The sequence below is a fragment of the Rhododendron vialii genome, chromosome 10a, assembly GCF_030253575.1.
Source record: "Rhododendron vialii isolate Sample 1 chromosome 10a, ASM3025357v1".
NCBI classification, from domain to species: domain Eukaryota; kingdom Viridiplantae; phylum Streptophyta; class Magnoliopsida; order Ericales; family Ericaceae; genus Rhododendron; species Rhododendron vialii.
Genome location: NC_080566.1, coordinates 6,072,240 through 6,084,944, shown reverse-complemented (window position 1 = coordinate 6,084,944; position 12,705 = coordinate 6,072,240). Strand labels below are relative to the sequence as shown.

General features: G+C 37.7%; 2 protein-coding genes across 3 annotated transcripts; one reads left to right on the top strand and one right to left on the bottom strand.

Annotated features, from left to right (window-relative positions):
* The first annotated feature begins 308 nt into the window (after positions 1-308).
* On the top strand, positions 309-5,516 carry LOC131304509 (COBRA-like protein 4). 2 transcript variants are annotated; one of them, XR_009192418.1, is made up of 7 exons: positions 368-676; positions 772-851; positions 1,724-2,180; positions 2,809-2,956; positions 3,027-3,304; positions 3,406-3,763; positions 5,407-5,516. XR_009192418.1 is itself a non-coding variant. In XM_058331754.1 (6 exons), the coding sequence occupies exons 1-6, from the start codon at positions 622-624 to the stop codon at positions 3,687-3,689; spliced, it is 1,302 nt and encodes a 433-aa protein (XP_058187737.1). In that variant the 5' UTR covers positions 309-621; the 3' UTR covers positions 3,690-3,954. The 2 variants fall into 2 exon arrangements, 1 of the variants encoding a protein (XP_058187737.1); XM_058331754.1 differs by lacking the exon at positions 5,407-5,516 and having other exon boundaries at positions 309-676; positions 3,406-3,954.
* LOC131304508 (protein COBRA-like) lies at positions 4,034-8,613 on the bottom strand. The gene is made up of 6 exons (XM_058331753.1): positions 8,291-8,613; positions 7,036-7,115; positions 5,970-6,426; positions 5,510-5,669; positions 5,120-5,400; positions 4,034-4,683 (listed from the first exon to the last, which is right to left on the bottom strand). The coding sequence occupies exons 1-6, from the start codon at positions 8,379-8,381 to the stop codon at positions 4,391-4,393; spliced, it is 1,362 nt and encodes a 453-aa protein (XP_058187736.1). The 5' UTR covers positions 8,382-8,613; the 3' UTR covers positions 4,034-4,390.
* Positions 8,614-12,705: the final 4,092 nt, after the last annotated feature.

The following is a 12,705-nucleotide window of genomic DNA, read 5'->3' as shown; positions in this document are numbered from 1 at the left end:
ATACACTTGTATCGTCTTTCATGTGCACTCATATCATTTTTCATATGCTGCAAACTTTTCCTTAGTATGTTAGAATTCTGCATCCGCCCCTCTGTGGGACTGTTGGATATGGACATGAATAGCAATGTCAGACGCTATATTTTAAATTTAACAAAATTACCGTAACAGGGGCAATTGGGTAATTCTGTAGGTAAAAAAAACCAACCTCTTACATTACCTGTCAACTTTGTTGTCAAGGTGACCGTTGAGATGTTGCATCCTTTAAATCTCCCGCCCTCCCTCCTCTCTCTCTCTCTCTCTCTCTCTCTCTCTCTCTCTCTCTCTCCAATTCCAAAGTTGTTGCTTGAAGATACAGAAAACCAAACAGATATATAAGCATGAGAGTTAAAGGAGGAGGGGAAGAGGAGGTGGAAGCTGATACACTCTTCAAGTGTCCAACAACCATTAGGTAACCCATCTCCAGTTTCTTTTGACATTTCCTTCGATTTGCACATCTCTTTCTCTCTCTTAAAAGCACTTCAAACACCGAAAGTCTCAATTACCCAAATCGCGAAAGTCGAATAAGATCAGAACCCATTTCTTGTCTTGAAGAGAGACAAACCACATACCAGCTTTGAAAAGATGAGATTTGCGATCATTCCAGTTCTCTTCTTTCTTGTTTTCTTCTCCTATGGCGGTAAATTCTTTTACTTTCTCAAGCTTCATAATTCGTTGGATTGTTTCAATTTTGCGTTGTTCGCGCGATTCTCTTCCTAATTGTTTCAAGTGCAGATGCGTATGATCCCTTGGATCCAACCGGAAACATAACGATCAAATGGGATATCATGTCCTGGACCCCTGATGGATATGTGGTGAGTACTGCCCCGATTTCATTAATATATTTCATTGAAGTTATAAAAGGAACCAAGCTACTTAAGCTCAACTTGTTTCAATTCGTTACAAGCTCATCGTTATTCGAATTGAACTGTTTCGGTCTCGATTTCTACGATATGTTGAAATATATATGTGTGTGTGTGCCTTCGGGAAAAGTGATTATGTTGAGCCTATGTCAATAAGAAACTAGTCTTGAGTGATGAATTGTTTATCACAGGGTCTAATAAGGAAGATGGATTCCACGGATACGGTTCTACAGTTCATATAGTCCTACTACTTGATCACCTCAAAAGGCATCATATGATGTCTTCAAATTTCAAGAATCAATACCCAAATGCCTAATCCCTACATTGTTCAAATTTCATCTGAAGACATCATATGATTCCTTTTGGCACGTAAAATACGTTGATATAGTGAATGGGCTCTTACCCGTATCATACCCAATTGCACAGTATGTATCAGAAATTGTATGATTCTTGTGCTCCGCCGGTTCACCCCACAAATACGAATCTATGCTTGGTGAATCAAATCAACTCGTACAAGTAGTATCATGTATCCTACGGTTTTGATAACAGAGGTTCAGGTCGATAACCATCTCCAGCTTACCGCTAGATCAACTCAAACACAGTAACAAGCTACACGGCTACACTCTACTAGCTCACCGCCTTAATCTTTGCATTGTGTCGTCAATAGCCCAGATGATAATCGTGAAATCGTATAGGCAAATTGCTTCTTTACATTGTTTCTTTTATTTTTATGTACATTAAATCAGTTTAAATACTTACGAAGTTCGATTTTATTCAAAATTATCCCAATTTACTGACTAAGGTTTTTGATGGCCTTACACCAGGCAGTAGTCACAATGAACAATTTCCAGATGCATCGACATGTCATGACCCCTGGTTGGACCCTAGGTTGGACCTGGGCTAAGAAAGAAGTGATATGGTCCATGGTAGGAGCTCAAACCACTGAACAAGGTGACTGCTCCAAATTCAAAGGCAACATCCCACATTGTTGCAAGAAGAGTCCTACTGTTGTGGACTTACTCCCTGGGGTACCCTACAACCAGCAATTCCAGAACTGCTGCAAAGGTGGGGTGTTGGCATCTTGGGGCCAAGATCCTACAGCCTCTGTCTCAGCCTTCCAGGTCAGCGTTGGGGTAGCCGGTACTTCGAACAAGACCGTGAAACTTCCGAAGAATTTCACTTTGTTAGGTCCAGGACCGGGGTATACTTGTGGACCAGCAAAGGTCGTGCCTCCTACAAATTTTCTCACTGCTGATCGCCGGAGGAAGACTCAGGCTCTGAGTAAGTCTCCTCTTGTCCACAACTCAATGGTTTATGAATCTGGACTGCACAATGCAATCTTTTTGTGCCCGAAAATGCATTCGTGGTTGATGTAATGTACTTTCTCATGAATGCTATGTGTTACACCAGACATCGAAAGGACAATGTAAAAACAAAGCCATCACACAAGAAGATAACCCATAAGACCACGGGAAGATAAGTTAGAATACCATTATCAAACAGGAGAGTATGATGAGCCTTCTGTGTTCCGTAACTCTTTCATAACGACCCTAGATTCCCCAAAAACCCCTTATATAGGAAAAACCTCTGCCACGAATTAGACAAAAACACCCTGTCATAAGCAACAGAGGCTAACCGAATCAATCAGGTCGTGCAGGTCACAAATGGATTATCACCATAATCTGGTCGAATTCGAGACAGCTGACGACACCCTAAAATGGTTTCAAAATACTGCAAATCGACAACTTCTGCCATTTAGAGTTGTCTGTAAGGGGTAATCTATATAGGCAATACTTTTTCTCATACTTCTATGTTCATCCATTTGATTGAAAACTCTGCGTATTCTATCGTATGTTGTTTGTATCACTTAAAATATGGGGCTGAGCTATTTCAACTCTTTTGTTTGCAGTGACATGGAACGTAACCTGCACTTATTCACAGTTTATTGCCCGGAAACACCCTAGCTGTTGTGTCTCATTCTCATCCTTTTACAACGACACAATCACTTCTTGTCCTTCTTGTGCATGTGGTTGTGAAAACAAAAACAAATGCATCAAGTAAGCCACTCTTCGATATGTACGTATACATGTTTTAAGTACAGAATCTAAACTATTGTTTGTGATCTAGGAGCGATTCCAAACTTCTTAGTGTGGTCGGAGTGAACACACCAAGAGAAGATAATTCACCGCTCCTACAGTGCACTCATCACATGTGCCCTGTTCGGGTTCACTGGCACGTAAAGCTCAACTATAAGGAGTACTGGCGGGCGAAGGTCACAATAACAAACTTCAACTACCGGATGAACTACACCCTCTGGACCCTAGTTGTTCAGCATCCTAATCTGAACAACGTGACTGAAGTTTTCAGCTTTGATTACAAACCTCTCATTCCCTACGGGTCCATCAGTGAGTATCCCCCTACAATTATGATCTGTTCTCATATTATTGCAAAGGGAAGATATCAAGTCGAAAATACTTAACTTAAACAAATGGAATTGGATATGCAGATGACACGGGAATGTTCTATGGCATGAAGTTCTACAACGACATACTAATGGAAGCTGGCCCATTCGGAAATCTTCAGTCAGAGGTGCTACTTCAGAAGGACCAGAACACTTTCTCCCTCAAGCAAGGATGGGCATTTCCTCGGAAAGTGTACTTTAATGGCGATGAATGCATGCTTCCCCCTCCCGATACATACCCATTCCTACCAAACTCTGCCCGTCAAAACATTTTTAGGTTCTCGACAGTGATCTACTCTATCATTATCTTGTTGATTGGATTCTGGTGAGTGTTCTCCTAAAGTCCAACAAGCAGAGTTTTGAAGCAAAGGGAATGATATCGCTAAGATAACAGGAACCACAGGTACACCAATTCAAATTTTCTTTACAGAACATGAGGAGCTCAAGCCATTCAGATATAGATTGATATGATGACTTCATGGATAGAAACACTATATATGATCTCCATGTAATGAGAGAAAGCACAATGTTAATCACTTTGTACTGTTACAAGCAAATGCACTTTCACCCAAATGAAGTCTTTTCAATTGCATAGCTGCCATTGTTATACTAATCAATAACAGAACATGTACAGAACGTACAGATAATAAAGCTAAAAGTGAAAACCACAAAATGCAACACAAATTCCGTATAATAGAACACTTTCCCTGGTATATGGTATTTAATTTTCATTACAATTACGACGACACTTGGGACATTGAGTACTTCAGACAAGATGATGTACTATACCGAACAGTACTAAACAACCATTATAATGGTGCAAAAGCAACAAAATAGTAGTGAATTCACCACCAAAAGAAAAACTTAAGTTTGTTCCGATGGAGGCATACCTGATCCTACACTTCTTGATGGAAATCAAAGACAGACACAAGTACCCTTCAATCAGCTTGCTGTAGATTCTGGGGTTGAAAGTATACATAACAATTCTTTTGAAACTACAGAAGTTGTAGCTATTCTGGCGTGAAGATTCTTAAGCGTGTGCACAGGAGAGGGTTAAAGACAACAACAGAGTCAACAATAGAGTAAGCAAAGAGAAGTCTTTCCGGGGGCTGGTATTTGGCAAAAATGGGTAGGAATCAGGAGGCGGCATGACACAGTTATCACCATTGAAATAGATCCTTCGCGGAAAAGCCCAACCCTTGTCAAAAGTGAAAGTTGAAGCATCTTTTCGGAAGAGTAGCTCTGACTGTACATTACCCAAAGGGCCAGCTTGCATGAGCAAATCATTATAGAACTTCACTCCCCATAGCATGGCAGTATCATCTGTTTGCAAAAAGAGAGTAAAAAGTAAGTATTTCCATTCTGCAGGTACAAGTTACTATTAACTCTATAAGCTCACAGTAATAACTTACAACTACTCCCCCCGTCCCATTTTGGTAGTCTTTTAGGAGTCCAAACTTTTGAAGAGGACATGCAACTCATGTCTTCGACTTTCAAAGCATTAATCCTACACTACCCTTTTTCCCTTATCATACACGTACAGTACTGATAACAACTTATGAGAGAGAGTTCCAAAAAACTAAACTTTCTTTGACTTTTCAAAGATGACTAACATTCTGGGACATCCCAAATAGAGGACTAACATAAGGGGAGTAATAACAATAAATTATCACACCCACCAAATAGACCCGTTATAAGAAAATAACTCAAATAGAATAAGAACATAAAAGAACAATGAGAGTTTAGGATCTCCACTTACTTATTGATTGGTAAGGATTTAATGGCTTGTAGTTAAAACTGAAAAGCTGGGTCAGGTTGTCAAAGTTGGGGTGCTGAACAACTATGTTCCACAGGGTATAGTTCATCTTGTAATTAAAGTTTGTGATGGTGACCTTCACTCGCCAGTAATCCTTGTAATTGAGCTTAACATGCCAGTGAATTCGGATGGGGCACATATGGCTCGTGCATTGGACCAAGGGCGTATAGCTATTCTTGCTAGTAGACCCTGAGACAACTGAAGCTAAATATGGCGATTTTGGGCTGCAGGAAAGGAGAAGGCAAGGGGAACCATGTTAGAGAGGCCAGAAAGAAAAACAATAGGAACACATCAGAAGATTGAGACGGGGAAAAAAGTCAGAAGAGAACATACTCTACACAGCTCCCCGGCTGAGTTTTGTTGTTTTGACAGCCGCACGTGCATGTTGGACAGGGCACTATTGTGTCATTGTAAAAGGATGAGAGCGAAACACAGCATGTAGGAGTTTTCTGAGCCAGGAATTGCGAATATGTGCACGTAACATTCCATGTCACTGTCATAAGATTGAAATCGGGTAAATTCCCCTTATCTGCAGCCATCTCATGTTTCTCAAATATCAACACAAAATAACATGAACTCATGAGAGCTAACCAACAGAAGTTTGGATACAATAGGTTTAGTACAGTAAGCACACAATTGCAGTCCAAGATCAACAATGTGTGAAGTTCCCCATGCTTCAGTATTTGATTTACCGATCAAGTAGATACTACTAACATCATCTGGCTCTTCCACCAATTGAAAAAGAAGATAAATAGAAGTAAGAAGTGTCTACTATCGATAAAAAACAACTTACTCATAGCCTGCGTGACTCTCCTTCCATCTGAGGACACAAATTGAGTCGGTTTGACAATTTTTGCTGGACTACATGTATAGCCGGGCCCTGGTGCTCTCAAGGTGAAGTTCTTGGGCACTTTCACCGTCTTGTTAGTGGTCCCAGCAGCCCCAACACTAACCTGGAATGAGCTCGCGGCGTTTGCTGGATCCTGAGCCCACGAGTTAATTACTCCCCCCTTGCAGCAGTTCGCAATCTGCTGGTTGTAAGGGGTTCCTGGGAGCAAGTCCACAACTGTTGGACGCTTCTGACAGCAGTGGGGAATGTTACCTTTGTACTTGGAACAATCTCCCTGTTCAGTTGTTTGGCCTCCGACCATGCTCCAAATAACCTCCTTCTTCGCCCACGTCCAACCAAGCGTCCACCCAGGAGCTTGTATATGCCGGTATTGCTGGAAATTGAACATGGTGACAACCGCCTATCCAGTCACAATATGAGATGGTAATTAGGATCAAGCCATAGAGGAAATACATGTTCAAGAATGCCCATTTCTATAAATCAGGTACTAGGTGGGATCAAGCATTAATAAGTCATACGCCTTAGCCTCTTAGTGTCAAGCTAAGGATAACTTTAACATGAAACAGGTTCTGCAAAACTGAAAACCTTGCTAAATAAGTAGGAACATTTTTATTACGTGAAGGAGCCTAAATCAGGATTTACAAACATCTGGAAGTGCACTTTGGGATGAATGTAGAACTGAAACAACAAGAGAATATCAAAAGGTCTAAAGAATCAAAAGATTGATGCAGTTTCTCGCGAAAGCTCATGCTCAGGAAACTTGAAAGCACAATCCAAATTGCCAAAAGCTCCAAAAACTCAATCGAAATAGTTGAACTGATCATATTAAACAGTACATGCGAAAACATGTGTCATACCACATACAGCCAGTAATGAGTGATGTGGTAGACTTGACAGATATAGATGCACTGACAAAAGAAATGTTTTATTCTGAATAGGTGTCATGCATACATGTCCCTGCACATGCAGTAGCTTTATAGTAAGGAGGAAAATGGTGGCAAATACTTACAAGATAGCCATCAGGAGTCCAGTTAATGACATCCCACTTGATTGTGATATTACCGGTTGGGTCAAGGGCATCATAGGCGTCTGAAAGAACCACCAGTAAATTTAAGTTAGAAATCTTTGCACTAGTACAAAACAATCATGCTTTGAGCATAATGGCAAGCATGAATTATTATCCGAAAAAATGGGAATCAAAGACCGCGAGAAATCAAGAAAAAACAAGTTGGCCTATATCATCATGAATCACAAGAAGAAAGGCAGAAAACACAGATATTGACAATCGTAATGACACATGTTTCCCAAGTATTTCTGAACTATGTACAATCTTGGTAAGAAACCAGAAAACCTTTAACCAAGAAAGATCATGTATGGTAGAAAAAAAAATTCTTTTGCAGTGGAGGAAAGGTAGTGTATTTTCAATACAAGAGAGTCAGGCATCAACCTACTGTGCATTTCCTCGGTACCAATTTCAATTTCATGTATTTTTTAAATTACACAGTGCCTACAAACAGATCTTGTAACCTTCGAGTCAGTGTAAAAGAATTTAAGAAAGGAAGAAGGGAAAAAATAAAATAAATAAGTCAAGTGGGCACATTAAGCATGTAGTTAGGAATCAATAAAATCCAACATCTAAATCATTTACGAAATCAAGATCAGATAAAAAAAATAGAAGTAAAAAACTAAAGTTATAGTAACAAAAAGGGGAAAGCACGAGAGAAAACACATTCTATATGGCTTCCTTTCAAGGATCTAGAAACATTCTTCCCATAAATTACGATCTATGTTTATCTAAAACACACAAAGAAAGTTAATAAATGCCCAATAAATATGAGCAAGAAAAGTAAAACTACTTAAATTAATATTTTCCCATTTTTCTAAGATTCCAATCTGAGATTTCCCCTAAACCGTAACTGTGACTTCCAAAAGATACCCAGCAGCACAAAATAAGAACAATCTTGAACTTATGTCAAATCAAGGGAAACCCATTTCCAGAAACTTCAATTCCATAACAAATTTGTCAGCTTTCTTAAGAATTTTAGCTTATGTCACTCAATTAAGCCTCAATAAGCATTGCAAACGGAAAAGAGGAGTGAATCAGAGTAAAAGAAGCCACACCCAATATAGCGAATAACAAGAAACAACTACCCAAATGGAAGATTTGTAAAGAGGCCAAAACCAATATAGAAAATAACAAGAAACAACTACCCAGATGAAAATTTTGGAAGATCTATAGGAAAGAGTGAAAGTAGAGTCCAAACCTGTAGAAGGGAAGCTGAGGAAGGAAAGCAAGAACAAGACCGCAATGGTCCAAGAAGTCAACTGGGTAACTGATCTTGAGTCAAAATCCATTCTTTTTTTTTTTGCAGCCAAATTAGTCGGATTCCGGCCGGTTGATCTGTGCCTGGTTGATTTCTGCCCACGATCTGCGCAACACAGCGCAGAATGTAGAGAGAGGGAGAGGGACAGAGAGAGGGAGAGAGAGACTTGAAAAGTAATTTAACAGACACTATCGGCACTAGATTTTAGTATATGATAATCCCACGATCTTGGTTTTCTTTTCTTTTTTTTTCTTTTACATCCTGTCAAATTAGGTGTAATTCAATTAATTTCTTTTTTGATCTGGTTAAAGGTAGACCAGACCATCTCCTCTGGAAGAAGCGAGCTCCCAGTAAATAAATTTTTTACTCAGTCTATCTTAACATCAAAAATCGAATCCTAATCAATCACATAAAAAACAAATTCAGGGAGTAACCATTGCCCTCACTATATGGGCTGTCCATAGTGTGTGAAATACGCTCGTATCCAGCTCACATATTGTTGTTTGATTTGGAGAGGAAAAAAACAATCACGTGATGTTGAATTTTTTTTTTTATCCGCACGTGATGATGATTGATGTCGGTGTTGGAGAGAGTAGATACACAAGTGAAGAGTGTTTTGATGACAGACGAATGAAGACCGTTCCTCTTATGTGATTAGCAACGGTAATCGCGTTGACTGAGGCAACCTCCAATCCGTGTGAGTTGCTTTCGTGGAGCTCACTGGCAGGAGATCTTTCCCCCATCACTTTTTTTGTTTTTGTTTTTCTAGAGCAACTAATGGCATGGGAATTGAAAGAAAGAAAATAAAAAATAGTAGATGATTTTACGCCAAATGGGCTTCTTATCATTTTAAACTTCTTTATAAGAAAATAAAAAGGAAAATGTTTTAGGTGATATGTGATTTTTTTCTATTAATTGGTCAAGATCAAGAAAAAAAAAATACACCTAATTGAAATTTCTAAAGTCAAAAAAATTAGTCCTTCCGTCCCAATTTAATTCTTCCTAGTTCTGTTCTAACCGGATAAAAAATTAGTTATATTTTTAAATCGGTAATGAATTTTATATCTGATATAGATCTTATTTGATCGATCTTGATTAGTTTTATAATACAGTATTTTCCAAATCACATAAAATATTATAAATTATAAGATATAATCAATTGAAATTGAAAAGTGACACGAACTCTCAAAAAGTTAAATTGGAACGGAGGGAGTACTAACTAAATAAATTACACAAAGATCGAGAAACAAAATTATGCTAACTTTTTATTAATTTTCTATAAAAAAAGGAATATCTCTAAATTATGTTAACAAGTTTTTAATTTATTTTACACCAATTTAAAAATCTCAGTGAGTCTTTAGTCTGAATGTAACAGTAATATATATATTTTTGTAATGGACACAAAAATTGGGGATTGTAAAGAATATTTGCTAGTGTGATTTTTAAACTATTTTTTGCCAATATTTTATACATTAGTGGGAGGCTATTGGGATAGTTAGTAAGTTAGTCTACTGGGGTCCAAAAAAGTTGTCCATGGCCCTAGACCCAAACACCTCTGCCAAGGGCTCGAGGGGGATCAGAAGATAATCGTTGGGCTACAAGCTCTTCGGTGTGTGATTTTTAAACTTTGTTGTGTAAAATCTCTAATACATTTTATAGAAAAAGCTAGAACATCAAAATCATTTAACTGCTTTAAATAGATACAAACTCTTATCAAATGAGGTGGTTGTGAATATTTAACCATTAGAGCTAAGAATTTGCATCTTTTTATTTGTACGGTTGTTGACGACACATATATACTATGCAATAAAAAATCAAAGCAAGGCAAGTAATGGGACGTGTACGTAGTAGCTTAAATATAATGAAGCTGGCAATGGTTTTTTAATCGGAGTGATTTTTGTACTTTTCAAATTGTTAACCAAATTCTCAAGGGGAGTGCGAAAATCTCACTTCCCTAAGTTAACAATTTTGATTGAAAGTGTGAAAAATAACTTCATTTTCCACATTTTCTTTGAAAGTGTAGTAACAATTTGAAGAGGGCGAAAATGACTCCACATTTGAATTTTATTTTTATGCTATTTGGTAGTGTCGGTGCGAGAGAAATGACAGCAAGACTTCTGGAAGTAGAAGATTTTTGGGGTATGAATAGGGCCCACGTGATCGTGAGAGGACAACTAATGTATAGTTGTGTCTCCACCACATTTTTTTGTCAACAGAAAGTCTACGGCCGCCGAAGCCAAGATGCGGTAGCTGTGAGGTCCTATTCGGAGCCATGCACGGATGATCCGAGTCGTTTAATAATTTTTTTTAAAAAACCAAGTGAGCTATTTGAAAAATCAGCTCGATCTGATATGTGTAGGTACTTGGATCAAGCTTTTCATCTTTGGAAAATCGAAAAACCAATCTTTCCATTTTTTTTGATTTTCCAAAGATGAGAAGATTGATCCGAGTACCTACATGTACCGGATTGAGTTGATTTTTTGCATAGCCCACTCGGTTTTTTTGTTTTAATTATTGAACAACTCGGATCATCCGTGCGGAGCCTAGAGTGGGCCCCAAATAGCTGGCAGTAGCCGGCCACCGCATTTTGCCTTCGATAGCTGTAGTCTCTCTCTTTTGTCAATTAATTAATCCATAAAATAAAGAGAATAAATTTAATACACCGTCGGTGTAAATATTTGTTTTCTTCAAATCAATTGCATCACAACACGTGTCAAAACAGTGGTCCCAATTAATAAAATATGACGACGTGGCGCAATGCAATTGATTTGGAGGAAACAAATGTTTACATCGGCAGTGTAAAAAAATTATTCTCTAAAATAAATGCTCATTTTGATTTAAGAGCTTCTCCGGCCTTTTTTCTATACCTACCACTCTACCAGTATTAAATTGAGAGAAAACAGCAGGTACTCTAGTCTAGTGGGGATCATTTTAGTAAAGACTCCATTAATCGCATAATGTTTGACTTGAGAGAGACAAAAATAGAATTCTAAAAGCATACACAACAGTATCTTTGTTTTTTTTTTTTTTTTAATTGTTGTGGAACTTTTCTAATTTGTTCTTTTAGAAAAAAAAAAAGAGATTAGATTCTGAGAGTCATACATACTGATTCATTGATGCACGGGATAACAAGGAAAAAATTCTAACTGTTTTTTTTTTTTTTCCGTCCCCGTGCATCAAACGGGTAAAACGCCGATTCCATATTTATTGACAGTAAAGCACCAAACCACCAATAGGGATTAGGGAGAAATTGTTCCATACTTGGGAGGGAATTCTGCCAATGTTTGGCTACAGGGATTTATCGGTAGAGGCAGGGCTGCTCACACTTTCAAAAGCACAATCCAACTTTCAAGGGGTTGGTTCTTTCACCTATTTTATTATGATAAAAAATTCGAATAAGAAGATTTAGATCATAACTAGTAATAGTTTAATTGCTTTTTTTGTTGTAAAAATTATCTAGAATAATAAATGAGTAGATGATCAAGGTTTAACCAAACTATTATTTTTTATTTCCGTACAGTTAATTTGCTTATTTAAAGAAAAAAAAAAAGGTGAATCAACGTCTCCTTCGTCCAATAACAAAGAGAGTTGTCCTAGGATCTGCGTAGGGTTCCATTTAGGTAATTTAAATCGTTCATTACGTAAGACCATTTGAGTGAAATATTTGTGAAAAAGATCTTCTTTTTTTTTGTTCTCTCTGTTACTTTATTGTATGTGCACACTTTTATAATTTATATACCGTTTGAGCCAAAATTACCACTAGATAGAACCCTATTATCTCTTTTAACTATATATTTTAGAGAATTGATTTTGTCACTCTTTTTTTTTTTAACGACACTTATCTTCTCTGACAAAACAAATCATGTACTAGAGACATAAAGGGAAGTGCCGTTAGAGAAAATGGGAGTGGCAAAATCACTTCTCATATTTTATTAAATGATTCAAATATGTTTGGAATTGAAAACCAGAAGCTAAAAAAAAAAAACAAAAAAAAACTTCTGTTGCTTTAAAAAAATATTTAACCAAAGACCAAATGTGCCATTATCCCCCGCCGAATCTGGAAAACGAACATGCTCTTTTCATCTGTACATGTAATTGACTCAAGGTTTTTTTATTTTTTATTTGACCTAAACTGAAATTAGATACGAACAAATAAAAATGGGCCTTTTGCTGGACTCAATAAAATGGATTACACCTAATACATTGAGTACCAAAAACTGGCACTGGGATATGCTGTAGAGCGGTGCAAAGCGGTCGGAAGCGGTTGATTCAACCGCTTATCTTGGTAATCGATGGCTCGGATTTTAATCGAGCAATAAACGATTCAGATTTGTATGTAATTGGTATGCATTCAA